Genomic DNA, 24,188 nt, shown 5'->3' with positions numbered 1-24,188 from the left:
AATCTATTTACGTGTTTCGCGTAAGCCTTATAGCCTCAAAAAATCTAGGACTCGGAATAAATTCTGATTTTCGTTCCTCTTCAACAGCCACGACCTCGAAAACCTTCTATCGATTCCATTTCCATATGGAATTCAAACAAGAATGTTGGTCTTTAATGTACCTGTTTGAACTATGTATCTAATTTATTTATTTGTTCGCATATAGAGAAAGTTTTCATCTTATTCGAAAAATAGCACGAGTTTCTAGGAAAATTTAAGATTTTTAATGTGGAAGGTTTAAAATTGTTGATGAGTTGCCAAGAAAGAATCAACAAAACTTAAGTAGATATTGTAGATGTAAACTGAAAGTTTATTTATTTTATTATATTTTGTTGTATTTATTATTTTTATTATTATCTGACAGCTAAAGTGCAGAATCGAATTGCTTTCTGATTGAATATCGATTAGTATAATGTTCATTTTTTATACTACTGTGACGATTAATTGAAAAGTATGAAAAATGTTAGAAAAAAATGTTAAAAGGAAAAGGATTATATACTATTGATATTTATTTTCAATCAAATAACAAAAATGGAACAGAAAAAATTTAACAATGTCTAATGTTTCTATTGTCTATAAAAAACACAATGATTTATTAAGTAATAATATGTAATTAATATTAACGAATTGATAAGTTTCAAGTTTTATATATATATATATATTTTTTTTATTATAATTTTATTATAATGTGAAAATTAAATTATTAAATTAAAATTCTGATAATTTAGATAATCCTCTTCAACAAAAATATTAAATATATATATTTTTAATAAAAAATAAAATAGAAGAAAATAATATGAGAAAAAGAGCATATGTTTATTATAATATAATTTATTAACAAAATAAAAATTACATATAATACATTGTAGAATATATAAAAAATTATATATATGATGATAAAAATTTTATATATTATTTTAGTAAATAAAGTTATTAGTAAAATTCATTCATGTTTTAAAAATTTAATTTTAATAAAAATTATATTTATATGTATATATTATAATAGATTATGCATAGATTAATTTATTTTTTAAGAAAAAATATTGTTGAATGCATGAAATCAATTTTCAAATTCATTAATTTTTTATATTTTATACATAACTTTTTTCTGAAATATTTTTTATAGTAAAATTATGAAATATTAAAACCTAATTATTTTATAGTTTAAAATTTCTATCTCATTTTCTATTATGAATTTATATTTTAAAAATGAAGGAGAATAATACTAATATTTTAAGAATTGATTTCATTCTCGAAATAATATTCCATCAATAAAAAATTAGTCTATATATAATCCATTATAAAATGATATATTCATAACATTCATATAAAATTATCGTTAATTTTAATGAATACAATTTATTAATTACAATTTCGTAAAGTATGATTAATTTCTCTAAATATATTCATACGAAACATCATACGTAATGATGTTTGCATCAAAGTAAAATATTAAATAAATCTATTAAATAAATCTATAATAAATGGAAAATTAATAATATTTTAAAATTTGCAATATATTAGAATCATCATAAAATTAAAAATTCAAATGAAAATAATTTTTTCAAATTCTATATGAGATATCATGAACTTGAATTTTTATCTTAGACAAGAATTGTTGCACGCTCGTGTCGTCATTCAAAGACAAGGAAGCGATCACCTTTGCCAGTGATATCACGTAACGACCCGTTAGGAGGGCTTTTTGTTTAACACGGTTGCATAAAATTATGCAAAAATCTGGGTCACCGAACGAGTAAAATCAATCTAAATTGAGCACGAATCCTATTATTACGACGCATCCTTTGTCGTATCGATGCCTTTGTTTAGTCAACGGACATGCAAGACACGTATCGATAGTCCGTTAACATCGATCGATTTGTCCTCAAGCAAATTCCATCGTAAATATCTTCCTCTCGTTCTATAATTGATTTGAAAAAAGTAGTGAACCAATACAATGTAACATCTTTGCGATCTCTATAATATATCTTATTATATTATTATATTATTATATTATATATTATATATATATATATATATATATATATATATATATATATATATATATTATTATAATATTATATATTATATTTATTATAGAATTTGACATTTTTTTTTAATTTTTATATCGATATCATAGTCAATAATTACAATATAAAATAAAAAATCTATTTTATATATAAAATAAAAATAATAAAGCAATTGGAAAAATTTGTTAATTTATCTTCTCTCTTTATTCCTTAGAAATTAATTTTCTGATAATTTACTTATCTCTATTCTTAATTTTCATATGAAATTAAAATTTTTAATATTTCCAATTTTTTACTTATATTTTGACCTGAACTGAAATATAATAATTATTATTTTAAGATGAATTATTATTTTTAATTTAACTTATTATAAAATATAGATATAGTTATATACTTTAGGATATAACAATAAGTAATAATGAATCGCTAATGAAGCTAAATAATATTAAATAAATAAATTTTTGCTATTTCTTATAAACTACTTTTTGAAATTGTTAAAAATATAAATTCTGACATAGAAGATAAGATAAATTTGTATATACATTTCTATATATATTTCTAATTTAAATAATTCGTATTCGTAATTATTTTAACGATCATAATACAAATTAAAAAAAATTTTAAAGAATTTTGAATAATTAAAAAATACTATTTAATAAATAATTCAACAATACAATAAAACATACAAAATAAATAAAAAATATCATAATATCAATTAGAGAAATTTGATTCTTTTTCACCATGAATTTTATCCGATTCTAGCCAGAAGATAAAATTATCTAGCCTAATTTTATTAATAAAAGCATTAACAAAATTAAGAATAAAGATAATAAAAAAAAATAACAATAAGAGTAACTTAAAATGTGATTAATATAAAATTGAGTGAAATGTTAATTTTCATATTATTCTATATAAAAAAATAACATAAAAATATATTATCAATGCAAGATTGTATCAAATATTAACATATTCTATTTTCTATCTCATTCTTATATTTATAATAAGAAAACCTAAAATTCAGAATATAAATAAGAATATAAAGAAATTAATCTCTTCAGAAACACTATAAGACATTATAAACACTATTATATCTAATACTATCAAAGTAATAATTGTCAAGTAAAATAAAATATTATCAATATTTTGTTTTTATCATTAAAAAATTTCTATGAAAAGTACTTTGTTTTAATTTTTTTTATTTAGAATAATTTTAATTAAAAAAGAAACCAAACGCATATATATGTATCAACATTTTTGAAGACGTTCTGAAGACTGCGATTAAAGAATCTTTGCGATTTCTTAAGAATTTGTAGGTCAATAAAATCAAATTATAGAGGGAAGTAATAAAGAAAAAGAGAAAAGAGACGGACAGAGACGTTTTTCTTGAAGCCTACGGATGAGTTCACGTGAAATTAGAACCTGGTCCGAGGACTCGATACGAGGGAATGCAAACTTTCATCGCCTGAAGCATTCGAACGTTGAGAGAGTGATACTCACACGTGTCCACTTTCATGAACCGAGTCTTCCCATATTTTTATTCATGTATTAAAAATTTTAATATTTTTCTTTCGTATAAAATATGTTTCTCTGCTGACAAATAAGATCTATTGTTTCTTATGATACATTCACTTATCTCAATAGAAAATATCAATTTGCAATTTATTAATCATAATTATTCGCGTTTAAATTGTATAAATTTAAAATATGTATAATTATAATAAGCAATGTGATAATAAAGATTTATTCTTTAAATAAATAATTAATTTAAAAAATTACATGTCTTAATGATAGTAAATACTTACTTAATTTTTCAAATAAAATAAAGTATAAAATGATTATAAATTATTGTATATAAAAAATATACTTATACTTGATGATTAATATATATAATATTTCATAGAAAATATTTTGGAAAAAACGTTTACTATCAAAATCAATGAATCTTCAAATATTTTATTTTTATAAATACGAAATATTTTTCGTAATATTAGTATTTGTGGATAAAATAACAAGTAATATTAAATTAAATCTAATTAATAATAAAAGCAATAGATAGTAATAAAATTGTATTAAATTTAAATTCAATAATTATCGATATGAATAATATTGATGACTTCAATTAATATCATAATTATAATAAAATACAAATATATTATAAAAATATATATAAATATATATATATATATATATATATATATATATATATATATATATATACACATAAAAATATATTTCTCATTATAAAATAAAATTCCATTTATCAGAAATAAAAATACATGAAATCTGAAATGGATTATTTTCGATATAAAATAGGAATTTTTTTTTTGCAAATGCATTTTTATTAAAAATAGATAAAAGAACAATAGAATTTGGAAGAAAGATTTAGAAGAAAGGTATTTTGTAATTAAAAAATTCTAAAAATATATATTTTTTGTATTATTTGCATAATATATGTATTTTGCATATTTTAAAAATATATGCAAAAATACACATGTGTACATATATGTATATTCGAATTATATATATGCATTATATTATATTATATTTGTATAAAAAATTTTATTTTATCAAATTAATGTCTGATAAATTTTTATATTTATTATAATTGTGTATTATCGATAACAATAATATATACTAATATTAGTCAATACTAATTATAAGCAAACCATATTTTTGTCTTTGTGTGAGTTGTTAATTGAATGTAGCAGATTATATTTTAAATTTCATTTATCGCAATTATTATTGAATTTTATGAAAATGATTTTTAATCATGCATATTTATCATATTTTAATAATAATCATCTTAATTAATATTATAATTACAGTTCTAATTGTAATTATAATATTTTTATTTCTAACTAATTTATTTCTTATTACAAAAATTTTTCATAGATGAACATATTTTTGATATAAAAACTAAAATAAAAATTCTCATGAAAAATAAAAAACAGGAATTCACATTCACTGCTACTTTCCTCGCGACATTTCCGAAGCAATCGAACCATAATGAGAGCAAAAAGCGAAGTCGAGGTTACTATGACTGGGAAACCAGCAGGAAATGTGATTAACGTCATCATGGTAAGGACACCAATTCGCGATGACCGTGACACTTTCGAATTATCGTCCTCCATATATAATTATTTATATACTTATACTATATTATATAAAAACAGAGTTATATAATTATAGAAAAATATTATTGATTTTGATAATATAATTTCTTAATTAAAGTTATATAAGATCTATAAGACTTTTGTGAAATTGTATATATCAAACCATGAATAATAAAATACAAGGAATTGGAAAAAAAATTGAATTCTACAATATTTAACCAATAAAATATAATACTGTATAATATAAAAATAAAAATTTTTATATTTTTTTTAAATAATTTATTATAATATTACATTTTTCTTTATTTAATTATAAAAAAAATTATTATCCTTATTTTTTATATATGCTAATTAATTATCAATGTTACTGCATAATCGAGAATAATATTTATACATCATGTAAATGGAATTTTGGTAGTGGTTGGTATTTATTTAAGATAGATACTTAAAATTATTTCTTTTTATATTTGATATATTTTTTTCTTATTTTTATTTATTTATTCGGACAACTAATTTATTTTCAATTTATTAATTTATTAATGTAATTAAAAGTGAAATGATTAATTATTCTAATGTAAATTTTTATATATTTATTTAATATTAGATAAAAATAATATAATTATAATAATTATTAATTATTTATACATTAATTGAATTATTACATATTAATCTAATGCTCAATTTATAACTATTAATGTTTTTATAATTTACATATTGATTATTATAAATACACCATTGATATATTCAATTGTCCTAAATATCTAATTAATAAAATTATTAATTTATAATTAAATATAAATTAAATATCTAATTAATAAAAATGTTTAACAAAATTTTATTTTCAATTATAATATTAAGATATGTCAATGATTATTATAAATATAATATATACATGATACATTTTTTATTTTTTATGTTTTTTTACTTATGTAGTTCAAATCTGTGACACAAAATATCATGAAAATGTCACTCTATTGATTCTTGATCGATCGAATTTTATGTGCAAATATTGCAAGTGAATCGAACGTTTGTCAAATAATCGTTATATCAAAATAAACAAATTTTTTTATTTAATTGGAATATAAAATCTCAAGATGTTCTTTTTTTAAAAAATCTATTTCAATTTGATTTTTTAACTTAAAAAAACATTATAAAGAAAAATAAAATATCTTAAAATTTTTAAACTTTTTAAAAAAAAAATTATATTTTCAAAAAATCTTAAGCAATATTGTCAATTATTTTCATAATATCGAGTATATATTAGATATTACATATTTATTATAATCCTGAAAATAAATTGTTATATAATTTTTTCATTAATTTATTTACTAGATATAAAGAAATTTAAGTCAGTTACTTTCTTTTTGAATCAAAGAAAAGAAAAAAATAATTTGAATCTACCAGATAATATCAAGCTTGTGTGATGCCACAATTTGAATAATTTTATTTATATAAAGAATAAAGATAAAAAATATGATTTACGCATATTAATATTATATAATCAATATATAAAACTTTCTAAAAATATAATTTTTAAAAATATCTTTTGAATTTGATTAAATGAAATGATTAAAATACAAACAATATAATATAATATATTTATTTTTCTATCTATTTCTTAATATAACAATTATAATAAAAAAAAATTAAAATATAGTTAAACTCCATTATTTAACTTCAGATTACATTATGAAAATTAAATAAAAAACTGGATTACTGTCTAAAATATTTAAAAAATATCATAAATTTTTTAAAACAAAATTTTCATAATTTCAAGAAACATTATAATTTACCGAATTAATTTTCAAAGAGGATCGTGTTTACCAACTCACTGAAAGGAATGGAAAATCCAAGTCTAACTTAACATATAACAAATTCTCAATATGCGTAAGAAGCAACTTTTGCGCATTTTTTGCTAGACTTTAACAACGTCTCTACTTCGTGGTACAATAGATTGGCAAAATAAATAACATTCAAAAAAGGAATGTGTCTCCCTTAGACAGGACCGAACAATTACGTAAAGTAAACAGAAACGGTGTTTCTCGTCGAATATTCGAGTTATCGTTCACTTTTTTTGTTTTTTTACATAGAATAGAGAAAGTTCTCGCGCCAAACCGAACAGACAAAGAATAAAGAAAAGTTCGAATACTTGCACTTATAGTTGCAACGATGAACTTCCCATTTCTGTTTATTCATTTATTTCTATTTCGTTTTTTTCCATTTCTATTCTCTGAAAACAAGGGAACGATTTTTTCCTGTTTATTTTATTCTTTTGGTTTTCTTCTATCATTCTTTTGTGAAGAAACGTTTCTTTCGAAAAATTTAATATAATTTCGAAAGATTCATTTTCTGTTTTTTTAATTTACTTAGTTTTTTTTTTGAAAAAATTATAGAAGAATTAATTAAAGAAAATTTTTTAGAAAGAATAAGATAAATAATTATAATGTTTAAAAATGTCTACTTTTTTAGAAAATAAAATTCATTTATAAAGAAAGAATTATACAAATGAAACACTTTTATTTAGCATAAGATAATAAAAAAACTAAATGATCATTTTAGTACTAATTTCATAGAAAGATCAATTATGATTATACAGAATACAAATAAATTTCTTTACGTATTTACTTGCTTTATTTTTTATATTTTAAAGAAATATATTCATTTATAAATAGATTATATTAAATAGAACATAGACAACAGAACTTAACATGAACAATAGAATATATTTATGAATATCCAAATTTCTTCATTAATATTATAATATAATCGTATTGTATAAATTTTACATCAAACTTATATTTTGAGAAATAAAAAATAATTAATAAGATTCAAAAACAAAAGATGATATTTTTAAAATTTAATATACAATATATTGACGTCATCATTCTCATATAGTACAAATAATAAGATGTATATTAAAATAAATCTAAGAAATTTCACTTAAATAAATAAATTAAGTAAAATGTGTATTAAATAAAATTAGTCTAAATAAAATAAATATATAATTAGTCTAAAATTTATATGTATTTATATATAAAATACAAACTTTTATTGTAATAAAATAAAATAATTTAAAACAAAATTATATATTATAACAACTCAACACAAAACAAACTTAAAATAATTAATTCTTCAACTAAAATTTAAAACAATCAATTTAAAATTGATTTAATAAAAATTGATTTAATAAATTTCATAAAAAAAAATATTAAATATTCTCTTCATTCTGAAAATATCCTATGATAAATTATATTTAATTTAAATATTTAAAAAAGACATTTTCCATATTTATTAATAAAATATTTTACTTTCCAGAAAATTTCTCAATGATTAAAATTATTGATTCGACCAGAAAAAATAATCTAAACTCGAATTTACCTTTTTTTCGATCTGCGACCGAGATTTATTTATTAATGCATCTCATGAATATACTTCATCAATTGAAAGTTTTCTCCGTGGTTTATTCCAATAAAAAAAAAAATCTTTTCCATAATTGAAAAAAGAAGATTTTGATGATTTTCATTAAATTTGAATATTTTATATGTTTGTGGAAATTAATATTCATAAACATATATAAGTAATAGTTAGAAAAAAAATAAAAAACATTCGATTTCTCGATTTTCTATTTAAAGTTATTTGAAAATCAATATCCAAAAGTATGTAAAGTTTATTCTACATCTACAGTATAATAGAATTTCATTTATACTATCATTATTAGAAATTATATTAAAATACTTATCATTATATTAAAATACCTTTATAATATAATAGAATTGAAAATATATATATTTTATATTTTTGATATAAATTATAATTAGTTAAAAACTTTTTTTTCTTATATAAATAATCTATTATATAATATTATATTATATTATATATTTACTTATACATTCATATGTTTTATAGAATAATAATACTATTACTATCTACTATTATTATCTATTGAAAAAATATCGATGATTTTAAAAAAAAAATTGTCTTCCATCCTCCAAACTACAATATTTATTATTCGACTTTATCTCGGCATATCTTTTTATCTTAATAATTATTTGTTTTATATTAATAATTAATTATAAGAATAAAAAACTAAAAATAATAAAAATCATGTAATGTATTTAATATGTAACTTTATGCATTATAAATAAGTGAATTAAAATTGTCATAATATCATAATATAAATTCCTAATTAAAAATTTTCTATAATAATAATAATTAAATATATAATAATAATAATAGATATTTAAAAATTTATCATAGCTTATCAAAAAAAAATTGAAGAAAGAAATGAAATACATTAACGTATTCCATAGAATTAAAAAATTTTAAAAAATGTATACTTATGTCAAGATTCTACAAATTTAGAAAATTTTCTCGTGCAAAATCTGTTAAAATAAGTAAAATTATTGATATTGAAATTTATAGCATTAATAATAAGATAATCTAAAGATTCAGAAGGAAGAATACAATTATAATTTCGTCAATATATTTGAATTATAAAGAAATAATATTAAGTTCTTAACTTTTTGTAATTTCTTTTTTCTTTTTTTTTTTTAACATTTAAATGCGCCTTAAGCAAGATGCATTTTACGCAACAAGATTCTTAATCTATCAACATATATCGAAATCCAAGAATCAACTGACACCACTCTAAATTCACTTTGTTACTTAATAAAATCCAAGTTCTCGGAGCGATTGCACCACCGTATCGACCAGAAAGAAACGAGGGAAACGAGGTTCGCGCGCGGAACAGAGGCAGTTGGTTGCATTATTCGTGGCATTTTTATCGGCGCTAGTTGGCCTTGCGAACATTACCTCCGTGTTCCATTCACTGCTGCAAAACAGGCGAGATCATCATAGAAGATCTTTACTAACGAGCCGCGAGGAATCGTGCCTCGTTCGTTTTCATAGTAAAAGAGTAGTCGGTAAATTTATAATAATTTAATATACGATTCCGGATACGATTCGAGAAATAAAGAATAAAGAATAATGAATAAAGAATGAATAAAGAAACTCCTGCAAACAAAGTTTACAGAAACGCTATTTAATGGCGATCTTATGATTTTTATTAAATGCTTCTTTATTTTTTGGAAGATTTATGTAAAAAATTAAAAAAAAATTATATCCTTTCTTTTTCACATTCTTTTGTTTCATTTTGCATATTTAAGCTATATTTATTATTACACTTTTATTATTGTTTTTTTTTTTTTATATTATATAATTAAAACTAAAAGTAATAATATATAAATATTAAAATAGTAATGTATTTTTTCTTTTAATATAAATATATTAGAAGAATACATTAGAATATATTACAAGAAGAAAAACATATTTATTTATATACAAATCTATTTAAAATTAGATGAAGTACAAGATCAATTGAAGGATTTTGTGAAAATAGATAGATATATATATCCATCAAATTCAGTTCTTTAGATAATTAATCTTATTTTATAAATTTTTAATATAATATTATATATCTTTCATTAAAAGATCATAATTTAAAAGAAATATATAATTTATATATACTAATTCTAATAAAATGTTCTTTCAATTTTTTATTTAAGCTACTGAAAATGTGTTATATATCTGTTTTCCATTAGATCCTTTAATTATTAATTATAATCATGTTGTAAATAATTCAATTTTATTATATTAAATTATTTAATATCGTTTTTAACAATTTAAAAATAAAAATTTATTAAAATCAAATATCTTGGAAATGTGAGAATTATGATTAAATGAATTAGTCTTTAATCAACACTAAATTTTCTCTTAAGAATCTAAATAAACAAATTGATTATAATTGAACAATTTAAGGAAATAATATTCATCAAAAAATTCAAAACGTAAAACAAAGAATATCTGAAAATTATTATTAAAAGAATATATATTTATAAACTATCATCAAAAATATTTATTTGACGGATATAATATTTTATAAATAATTAGAATAAATATAGAATAAATATAAAATATAGAATAAATATTAATAAAAATTATATTTATCTTATTTTATATAAAAATAATTTAAAAATAGAATGATAACTTTTTTTACAATTTTTTATAGTGTTAATCTTTTGCGGCTAGATGTTAATTTACAGAGTAATTAAAAAAAGAATATGAATCGAATTATTAAAATAATTTTATATAGATTTTATATTTTATAATATAAAATCTAAGTTTCTTGCAAAAAAAATAAAGTTAAATATCATAAAGTTAAATCCTTTATCCATTTATTTAATTTAATTAAAAATATTATAAAAATTTTCATTCTCAGAAAGACACATTTTTTTTTAAAAAAAAGAGCAATATTGATCTTAATTATCACATAGAATTATATCTATCTTTTAAAAGAAATTTTAGAGATTTTCGTACATTAATCGTAAAGCAGCAATCTTAATCCAAATAATAATTTCCAAACAAATCTACTCATTATAAACCTAAATTAATTTAATCTATTTTCGAATTAATTCGATTAAGGAAACTTATTTCATATAAAAGCAAAATTTTCTGAAACTTTGTGATTCTCTCATTTCACAAGAATAAATAAGATATAAATGAGAGATAATGCGACGGATTTTATCTATATAATTCATACTATTTCACTCAAAAGTATAAAGAAGTTCAATTAATGGAGAACTTGACGTTTGTTTTTCTTCAATTTCCTTTATACAGTTTTTTTTTATGAGTAAACCAATTATCGTTCGTGATTTCGTTTTGTAATTAATCGAGAAATTATGTGAGCTGGCTCGTGCTGGCGAATAATTACATGCATATTTAATAAAAACTTGCATAAGGCAATCCGTTATATTAGTGAACATCGAGTCGTGAATATTTTGAACAGTTCTATTAATAGGAATCCAAAGTTATGAACGTTCATGAATTTTCTAATTATTATACATATGTTTTTTAAGTAATTATTTACATTTTTAAAATTTATTTGAGTACAATTGATAATATTTATATTTTTATATTTTAAAGTGAATGATAATAAATAGAGAAATTATTGATGATTTATGGAATATTTGATGGTAATATATTGAATAAAATAAAATATAATATTAAAAAGTTAATATAATATAATATATAATATTCATTTAGAAAAAGCCAAAATTTCATTTTTAAATATTTTTTATTATTTGATTATTATTTTAACTATTTTTGAGAAAATATATTGAATGGTAAAATAAAAATATTAATAAATAAATTTAAATTTTTGAAATTTTTAAAAGATTTAATTGTTTGAAAAATTTAAGAATAAAATACAAGATACAAAAATACTATAATGTTAATAAAAAAAAAGGATATTATATTGTAAGATTATGTATAATATTTCTTTTCCATAATTGATACATAGAAAAAAAATTTGGAAATTTTAATCATTATTTTTTATTGTTATAAAATTTCCATTTGAATTAATTTATAATAATAATATATTAATAAATAAATATAGAATTTTTTCATTATTATTATTGCAAAAATTCAATTCGATTTAATTAATGTAATTAATAATCATACATTTGGAATATAATAACTGAAAGGCGTATTATTGACATAATAATAAGAAATTTAAAAAATTTCTAATTGGTAATCTTTGGTATTATAGAAATTTAAGAATTTTCATTCACTTTTATTATTAGATAAAATTTTTCATAGATTTGAATAAAAATTCAATAAAATTCGAAAATATGCTATTGTTAATGCCTATTATTGATTAACAAATTTTTAATTATTGTTTTTTCTCTTTAATATCTCAAAAATTTAATTTAAATTAATTACTTATTACAATTTCTTTATTTTTATTTTTCTATCATCAGATTCAAATAAAAAATATTATATAATTCATCTTCAATACTAATATCTTTATTATTTTACTTCCAAAATACAAATTCTTAAACTCTTCTTATTAAATTCAGAAATTCAAAAAGAAAAACCTATATTTAATAAATTCAAAAATATCATTTATCTCGTGCATTTCCGCAAGTTCAGTTTCGATTAACGATAAGAATCTTAACGATATTATCGTATAATCTTTACTTCATCAATGATAAATGGTAGCACACGAATAGATGCGCGAGTCGTCTGCGATAGTCGATTCTTGATTTGATCGAGATATCGAAGAAGTGGATACCGGAGTAGAATGCGCGCGAACGCCATAAGCCGCATGGAACCGTTATACCGTTTGTAACACACAAAGTATCGGCATTATTTTCTAATGCTCTCGCGTTGTTCGCAGGTCCTAATTTCTCTGGTTTATATGTTGGTATACATCAGCCTGGTGAAGATCGGTTTCATTTCGCTCGTCATTTCCGTTCTGTTTTTGCATGGAACGATTATTCATCAGTTATATACATGTTTCACGTAACTGAGTTTACCTCTTAACCTCTTATTTTTGGTGGGAAGATTTTTTCTATTTATATTAAAATAGTTGTATTATAAAATTATTTCTATAGATAATTATTTCTATATGACTAGAATATATCATCATATCCATAATATATACCATTATGATGGAATATAGTGTCACGATAATCTATGATAAGAATGTGATGACAAAATACAATTATATATTATTGAGTCAATATTATTTAGTCAAAAGAATAAATCATTATTCTAATTAATATGTACAAAAATAAAAATTATTAAAGCAAAAAAAATAATATAATTTATACATGCTATTGTATATTCGAAAATAACATAAATTCACAAAGCTTTGTAATTTTATATTTTTTAATCTTATATTTTTTTATAGAATATATTTTAAAAATATCATGACTTATGTCATCTCTATAGAGTCGTTTTGTTTATGAAATATTTCGTAAATTTCATATTAAAAAATTGAACAATAAAGAATTTTTTACTTACAGTATAATTTTATTTACTATTTTTTTATAGAGAATAAAAGAATGCTTTGATTGACATGTAAAGTATATTTTTCCATTTAAAAAATAAACATCTTGAAATCTTTAAAATGTTTTATTTAGAATATATATATAATATATGAAATAATGCATTACTGAAAATTATTTAGTTTTATTTAATGAAATTTTTATCTAATAGTTTTAAAAATGACTAAATTTAATTGTATAAAAAAAATAAAGCTTTAATTTAATTTAAAATTGAAATAATTTCAAAATTGTTATTATTAATTATATTATAAAAAATTATTAATTATATTATAAAAAAGTTTAAATAGAAATTGAATTTGATTAAATAGATTGATTTAAATAAATTGAAAGTTTTGATATAAACATAATTTAACATTAATTTAAAAATGATACAATTCTTTGTTTTCTAAAAGAAAAAGTATTTAAATTATTTATATAAAAAAATATTAGTTAAAAAGAAATTTTGTTTTGTTTTAATTTGATAAACAAAATTTCATAAGCACAGAAAAGCATAAATAAACAAATATCATTTTTCATATAAGTTTTATAAAATTCATTATAAAATTTAATTCATTTTATCAAATTGAATTTTATTATTAATTTCATTATTAATAATAAAAATAATAAAATGATATCATAATATAAATATTTTTTTATAAAAAAAATCTTAAATAAAACTGATTAATCCATTGAATTAATCCATGAAAAATACAATATGTGATTTTAATAAAATAAAATAAAATTGATTTTATATATTATATTATATTATTTTATATGTATTTATTTACAAAAAAAAATCATATTAAAATATCTACTATTAGAATGACATTATATCCATTATGAAATTATTTAATTTTTATCAAAGTTTTATTCGATATAATAATTTCGAAAATATTTCAGTTTTTAATTTCACATAATCTTAGCGATTCTATTTATATCAATTGTTTAATATTCAATTAATTAATTAAAAATAGAAATACTTGATTGAATGAATATTTTGAATATAGTTTTTATATCGAACGAATTTGTTTGATCAATATGTATGCATGGGAAATTGAAAGAGTATGATACAACAACAGAAATAATATTATAATAATTTAATTGATTAAATTAAATAGATAACAATCGTTATATTTAAATCAATCAATTTAATAATGTTTTTTCACTAATTTTTTATATGGTATATATTTTATTATGATTATAATTATATTATATTATATTATAATAGCTTTATTTTATTTTTGTCATTTTTATATAGTTATCTTATTAGCTTTTAACTATATGAAACAGAAATATTTTAAAAGAATTTTAAGTTATACATATAAAAAATTAGAAAAGCATATTATAATTTAATTGGAAAAAAATGTTTCATTGATTTTTTTATATAATTTTTATACGGTATTTAATTAAAAATGTATTTTATATAATTTATTGTAAATATATAAAGTTTTATTTATTTAATGTATATACATATATGTTATAAACAACAATTTATAACTTCATTCAAATCAATATATTATCATTTATATTTTAAAACAAATTTTATTATTTAATTATTTTTTTAATTTAAATTTTTTGATAATAAATTCATTTTCTTCATTCTATTTTATTTCATATAAAGTAAAGTAAAAAAATCTGATTGATTTGAATAAGTAATACTGACTTTATTTTGCAATATATAAATTAATTTTTCATTTTATCTTGCGAAATTCATTTTTACATATAAAAAGAAATAATAAGAATAATAAATAAATATTTATTCGCAAAATTGCAAAAATTATATTTTTGTCAAATATTATTTCATGGTCTTCCTATTTATTTTCCGGGTGATTTAGATCACAAGAATTTATGCGACACATTGTTATATTGTCCACATCATTACGCGATTTGCAACACCTCCTCAAGCACAATATTACGTATTCTTTAATGTATTCCTTAGCTATTAATTAATTTCATTGAACGTTGTAATATGTTTCTTAAAATTATCTTCCTTCACTAATTTTTCCACCTAAAACCGTTCATTATATATATCAATATTGATCTAATACTTATTTTTACTTTTTTTCCCACAAATATAAATTATTTCATGATTTTATATAAAATTTAATATCAATTTTAATTTCGTATAATATATTTATTTTGAACAAGCAAAACTTTTGAATATTTTTATTGTTATCTTTATTATTGTTAAAAAAATTTTTTAATTATTAATTTAAAAAAATTATATTATATTATATTATATATATACTATTATATTATGCAATAAAAAATTTTTTACGAAATAAAATTTTTTCAAAAAATCTAAAAACATTGAAGAAATTTGAAGGCAATGAAACGAAAATCCAAGAAATATATAGATATCATATAATTTAAAAAAAAATTATTATAGAAAAAATAATATTTGATATTTATATAAATTAATAAATTTTAAGTTTGAATAAAATTTATGAATTTTAAATATTTAAGCGCCAAGTCAAAAATGCCAAAAATTCTAAAAACTATAACAATTAAATGCAAAAGTAAAATATCTAATATTTAGTTGTCAAAAAATTATTAAGTAAAATTCAATATATTTTTACGTCGAAAAACAAAATAATTATTAAATAAATAATAATTAAAAATAAATAAAAAAATATATTATAGAAAATATTATAGAAATATATTATATCCATTATCGAAATATTCATGATTATATTTCAGAAATTTAAAAAATCAATCTCTTTATCGATTATAATTTAAATAAATTTTCTGATTTAAGCTTTTTATATGTGCATGTACTAACAAACTATACTCAAAAATAAATAAATAGATTATAATAATAAAAATAAATAATAATAATAAAGAAATAGTAAAATTAATTGATTTCTATAAAATAAGTAATTTCAAGTAACTAAAATATATCACATATTAAAGAAAAAGATACAAAAAATAAATTCAAGAAATAACAATAAATTATTATTAATTTTAAAAAATATTTTCAAAATATTTAAACAAATGGAGATATTTATATAAATTATAATTTACTAATGAATTATGTTGAATATTAAAATCATAAACAAAAATTAAGGCTACATTTGTTATATACTTCATTATGTATCTGATTTATTAGCTTATTAATTATATTTAAAAAAGATTTAAAAGTAATATATAGCGATATTTTTTATTGAAACTCCTCTTCCTTTTAAAATATTAAATCGAATAGGTCACGATCCATAAAATTTTAAATTTAATTTCTCATTCTTAATTTTATATTATACTTATACTAATAAAAAACATATAAAACATTTATTTTATATTATTATTAATCTTTTAATAATATTCATAAAATACACAAATTCAAATTTTCTAAATATCAATTTAATCAACGAATTAGATTCCTCATTCTTTATCACTAATAGCAAGTCTAACGAGTTTGACTCGTCGAACATTCTTAAAAGATATATAAACGTCATAGTAACTAACATATGAAATATCAGCTAATTTTTATTCTTATAGTTTATCGCAGGAAAACAGTTGCAGGTACACATGGTACGCGAATAATTTCTTCTCGGTGAGAGCTGGCTAGAGTCATGTAAAAGTGGATGTCCTATTAATGGAAAACAACTTGCGTTATCTCGGCTTGCGGAAGAACAGCTGTCACGAGCGGAGGAATTGTCGTCGAACCTGTCAGTTTCCTATCGTGTTCTTCTATATCGATCATAATCAAAATCGTCATTGATATATATCAACGCGATAAAACTCTTCCTGCATCACATGGAATTGCACAACGCGTTCTACAACAAGTCTTTTTTCCCTTCTCGAGACGACGAATTAGAAAGTGTTTAACGCGTTTCCAACTGCTGCTGGTTTGCGTGATGCAAATATCGTTTGCACAAGAACGAGACACGAGAAAATTGTATAAAACTCGCTTGTAGTATTGGTATTTTTTACTGGATTTGATATGATTAAATTATTTTTATCGAATCACGATTTTTTCGTTTAATATTGTTTAATATTGTGGAACAGAATTTTTTATTTATAGATGTATCTAGTGTAAGATTGATGTAGTATGCGAGAAAATATTTTTTGATATGAAATTATAAAATTAGTAATATTTTCTTTTCATCGATAAATTATTAATTTATTTTGGAAATTTAGTTAAAAATTTAAATCAGTTACTGTTTTATTATAAAATAATCCTTTTCTTCTTTCTATTTGTGTAAAAATTTCCTTAAGTTTATTTTTTAAAAAAAATATTCTTTCGAAAATATTGATGTGTCGTTTTTTGAATAAGCAAAAATTATTCTCAAAATTAATCTATTTAAATATTATATTATATTATATTATAATATATATAAATATTATATTATAAATATTTATAAATATTTAACTTATTTTAGAAACTAATAGATAGATAATTTTATTCAGACTTTAACCTTCGAATTGAAGAATCAAATATCATCAAAAATATCATCTTTTAATCTCTTTGAATTTCCAAAATATTATATAATAATTATATTACTTTCACTTATCTGAATCTTAATATAAGTTTCACTGCAAATATTAAATAAAAATAATAAATTGAAAATAATTGAAAAAATCATATAAAATTTAATTAGAATATATTGCACATTGAAACTTCTATTGTAAAAAGATATCTATGATATTTAATTAATTGATAAATTTTATTTTATTGAATTCAATTTAATAAAAAATTAAATTATTATTCCCGAAATTATTAATCTTGAATGTTATAACACTTGCTCAAAATTATAACACTGTCAAAAAATACAAAATGTAAAACATCATTAAAAAACAAAAAAACTTACCTTCAGATCGTGTTTCCACAACAACGAAGAGTAATATCACCGCCAGCATCAACAATTTGGTGAACCAAAGTTTCCACATGTCTTCGCCCATCTGTTTCCCCGCTGTCACGGAGTTACGAAATCAGAAGATGCACACTCTCATGTAATTGTTGGTCCAAATGTTACAACGTTACCTCGTTACATCGGCACCAAAATCGACTTTTCCTTTCTTTTACACAATTCCGTATTAATCACTTTTATTGTTCAATCCAAAATCAAACAAACAATCAATTTTTAAAATCCTTATTTTTCATTCAAAAATAATACTACCAAAATTTACACGTTGAATAAACGTTTAAAAAATAATAATAATAATAATAAATCCAAGAAAACAAATCCAATTTCCTTTCCTTATAAATAAAAAAAAATAGGGGTGGATTATTTGGAATAAGCAATATGTTTTTTCCTCTTCTTATTGTCACAGTCTGTTCACAAAGATACTAAAGATGAACAATTTTCCACCTGGTCACCAGACAATGCGATTAACGAGAGTTTCGGTATTCGAGCAACCGACCGATTGACCTTTCTCCCGGGTGCGTAACTTTGTCTGTGTCCCGGTGAGGACTGAAGGGGAAGCAAGGTCTGCCGCCGGCTGTTGGGAACCAGAGAAAGGTGTATCGAGAGAGAGGCCAGAGGCGAGCCGGTAAGGCCCCTCTTCTATCATTCCTGTTCCCCCTCCCTATCCCGATTCGGTCTTTCTCTTTTCCTCAAGTGGTTCCTTTTCATCCTCGTGTCGTGGCGAGAGGGATCATTTTGCCTGTCGCGATACTCTTTCCTTTCTTGCCGGATTGTTATTGTCATTGTAATTGCGCTCGCGCACACGCGCTGTTTCGATTGCGTTTGTATTCGCGCCAACTTATCGAGGACTATGACACGGCCTTGCATCTTATCTCTAAAGAGAATATCCTTGTCTTGAATACCTGGAAATGAATGAAGAGAAAGAGTGGAGATCAAAAAAAGAATCAAAGGATTCTTTAAATCGATAGGAATATAATTAATAAGGATGAATAAGGATAATATGATTTAGAGAGAGAAATGATATGAAAATTGAGAAAATTAAGGATTTGTAAAATTTAGAAATGATGCTTAAAAATTGAGAAATGAAAATAATAAAAAAATAATAATAATGATATAAGAATTGATATAATTGAACAATATTAAGTATTAAGAAGATATTGATGGTATTTATTAAAAATTGATGATTATGAAAAAAAATTAGAAATTGGAGAATTATCATCAGGTTAATCAAAATTAAAATATGAACTAATATATAAATTGTAAAAGATAAATTGAGATTATTTGTATTTTATATATTTGTGAGATTTGAAATGAGATTGTGAGAATGATATTAAGAGAGATGAGAAAGTAATAGAATAATAATTTAAAAAATGTGAATTCAATGATCATCCATTGAAAATAGAATTGAAGATTTATGGCATGTAAGAATTGTTTGAATAATAAAATGATAAGTAATAGAAAGATATGAATTCAGAAATTGGAAAATGAAAGAATAAAAAAATAATAAAAAATTAAAAATAAAAAAGTTATTTAAATAATAGAATTAAATTAAATTAGAATAAATTAAAAGACATCTATGCATATTATATTAAAACTTAAACAATTTTTTAAAGTTCAGGAAATTAATTTTTTTTAAAAATTAAGGATTAACATTAAAATTAACATTAAAAAACAAAAAAGAATTTCACATTTTTTTTTAAAACCTATAAAACACCAATAAAATATTACATTTTGAAATTTATATTCATAAAGAAAGTTGTTCGATTAATTTCAGTTCCATTCTTTTTCGCTTCTTTCCTGTCTTGCCAATCGTTCCAGTATCGCAACTTTCGAGCTATATTATAAGACCACCCGTTACGTGGTAATTCAATCGAATGCACCAATGGAGTCGAGACGCCGTTACAGCTGGCACATTCGCGTTAATTTACTTGTCAAATCTCTGCTCCACTAATTGGAAGACTCAGTTTTGATCATTTTCCATTATGATAAGCTCACATTTGATTGGAATTGAATTATCAAAATGATTATCAATGAGCATGAATCAATTTTACGATAATAAATAATTTTGAAAAAAGAAATCCTTAAGATGAAACGATGCATTGACTGAATTTGAATACATCGAGTCTTGATTAATTCTGTAAATTGTCCTCAATTAGATATAAATTAATTTGTACTCGATCGTTTTTCATCTGTTCACTCCTATCTTGTGAATAGATATGTCCGTTAACCATGGAATACGAATGTTTGATCGATGAATATTTATTAGCGAAAGAAAGGCGAGAAAATATGGAGGTTTTTAACATACTCTACTATCTACTATGTGAATAGAATTCGTCTAAAATTACTTTCAAAAATAACGGATCTTTGATTTACTTTTTTTAAAAGAGAAAAATAATTTATGCGAAATGATAATATGAAAACAGCGATCCACTAGTTAGATATCAATATTTCAAATGTTTGAAAATTTTATGTAAAATATTTTATCGAAATATTTATCTAAGTAATAACTAAAAATTGAAAAAAGTAAATATTTAAATTTTAATTAAAAAGTAATAATGAATAAAACTATTGTTACATTTTATTACAGAAGTAGAAAGAAATATTATATATTTTATATAGTAATATTTTATCAAATTTTAAGTTTAACTATTTAAATTTTATTAGACAGATATATATGAAATATCTTATTGCTGAATTGCTAAATTCAAGAATCATACTGATTATTAACAATATATGTAAGTAATTATACACACACACATATATATATAGGTTTAAGGAAATAGTGATAACTGGAAATTATTATAAATATAATATGAAATTAATTTTGTTATAAAAATTGATTTTATATATTAATTTTAATAAAATTTAATTGAAAGTTTGATAATAAAACACTAAAATTTAATGTCAATAAAACTGCTAATAAATTAATTGTTAATTAATTTCTTCTGTAAAAAAGAAAATTTCATTTATAATATTTACGAAATTTTCAAACTAAAATTTTTAATAATCCAATAAATATTTAAATTAAAATGTTGAAAAACCACTTTATTCTTTATTCATATTTTATATGTATTTATTTCATATTTATTGTTATTAGATATTTTTTAACTATAATTTTGTATCATATATTCAAAATTTGCGAGAATATCTATAATAAATTTTTGAATTATTTGCAATTTTATTTTTATTTTATAATTTCTATAAATTCTCTTTTTGTTTTTTTATGTGTTTTTAATATATAATGTATTATAATAATAATAATTGATAGAATTTTAAGAAAAAAAATAAATATCAATCTAAAAAATTTGGACTGATAAATATTATATATATGTAAAAAATAAAAAAATTAGTTAATAACAATTACATAAAAATTTTAATTGTAATATTTATTACTTTTCAATAAAGCTATAAAGAATTTTATCATTTCATTTAGATAATTAATATATATAATATATATAATATAATATATAATATATAAGAATTATAATAAATATAATTAAAAAAATCTACAAATTTATAATAAATATAATTAAAAAATCTACAAATTTATAATAGATATAATTAAAAAATCTATAAATTTATAATAAATGTAATAAAAATATAATAAAAACTATAAAAAAAAAATTTATATCCTATTGAAACATAATATCTAAATATAAAATAATAATAAAAATTTTTAAAACCGATAGAAATGCATTATAATTGCAACAAATAACAAATACAAAAAATAATAAATTTTCCATACACTTTATTTTCTACGAGTAATAAACGTTCTACCATCTACGAATCTTTCGACACCTCTTTTAGAATCATCCTGTATGTTTCTTCAAGATTTAGCTTCTTGGAATGCTTCTCTTAAAACCGACCTTACCAACCATCTCCCGATAAAGTGGTCCACCTGTTGATCAAGCTTGAATGAACTCGATGGTAAAATGAGCACGATTCTTGAAGGAAACTGTACGATATAATAGCTCCTCAAAGTGGGAGGTTCGCATTATAGGTGACGACCCGAGGACCTACATTCACGGAGCGAACTCTTCTCTTTTCCTGGTGTGTCTGCTTCATCTCCTCTCGAGTATTCGTGTCGATATCGGTTGACTTGCTTACCAACCGATTCTCTCAACAAATACCGTCGTCGAAATTCCACTGGAGAAATTACTCCCTTCCTTCGATTCTTTCTTTTCTCCATATCTTTTTTTTCTCTTTCTATCTCTCTCTTCCTATTTGTTTCTTTCTTCTTTGCATCATCCAGAAGCGTCACGCTTCTGTACCGCGAAATTGAATGATGTCGAGAAAATGGTCTAAAGAGAGATTTATAAAAGAATATGTTAAACTATCATATTAAATAATTTAATATAAATAAAATTAAATAATTTAATATATATTTGCACAAGGAAAATTTATTTAATCTTTTGTAGTCAAATTTTTTGTATAATTATAAATTAATATGATTAGATGATAGCAAAAACCGAATAAAATAAAATTTAAAATATATTTAATTCGATATAGTAGTTACATACATAGTTACATACATAGTGTTATATATTAATTATTTTTGGAACAAAAAATTGTTTATATTTATAAATTAAAACTTTAATCTGTATAAATAATTAAAAACAAAATATATAAACTTACAAATTCCGATTCTTCGATGTCTAATAAAATTATTTCGATTTTCATTAAAATTTTATGGAGATATTATAAACAACATTGATGTAATTAAAAAATATTTTTTTAACTCTATTTATTTTTCTAATAATATATTTCTTTTAATATTTCATGAATTTTTGAAAAAATTCTTACAGAAAGTAAAATCTTCATAATGCAAAAATTTTTTTGGTAATTTAAATTTCTTATATTCTTATATTTTTTTATAAAAAATTTTATTCTTTCCTGACTGTATAATTTTTGCTGAGTCATCTTATTAGCAATCCCGTTACTTTTCAGGTAAACAATATATTTTATACCTTATATTGTTACATTTTACAATTATCATATCGATAAAATGATAATATTTGGTAAAAACATAACAATAAAATGCAATTTCAACACAATCATATTTCTATTCCTTTTTTAATAATTAAATACTATCGACTTCACTATCAGTCATTTTTACGCTCGCTTAAACTTTATGATCTCTTGATGTTTTTACATTTCCAATTATATCTGATGTTAATCCACCCTCTTATTAAACGAACTGATGTAATCGAATTAGAAAGTTGATAATCCAATTACATTTTTTCAATTTTTGTCTCC

The 24,188-nt window shown here is 20.3% G+C and overlaps 1 protein-coding gene across 1 annotated transcript in view; it reads right to left on the bottom strand.

Moving 5' to 3' along the window:
• Positions 1-19,522, bottom strand: part of LOC409598 — a 141,581-nt gene extending 122,059 nt beyond the window's left edge. Inside the window, exon 1 of the mRNA XM_016911874.2 lies at positions 18,876-19,522. Within this exon, the coding sequence (XP_016767363.2) occupies positions 18,876-18,966 (91 nt within the window). The 5' untranslated portion in view covers positions 18,967-19,522. The remainder of the gene's footprint in view (positions 1-18,875) is intronic.
• Between the last annotated feature and the right edge of the window lie 4,666 nt (positions 19,523-24,188).

Source organism: Apis mellifera, linkage group LG4 (genome assembly GCF_003254395.2).
Source record: "Apis mellifera strain DH4 linkage group LG4, Amel_HAv3.1, whole genome shotgun sequence".
NCBI lineage: Eukaryota > Metazoa > Arthropoda > Insecta > Hymenoptera > Apidae > Apis > Apis mellifera.
The sequence above is the reverse complement of the archived record's forward strand: the minus strand, read 5'-3'. Positions and strand labels throughout refer to the sequence as shown.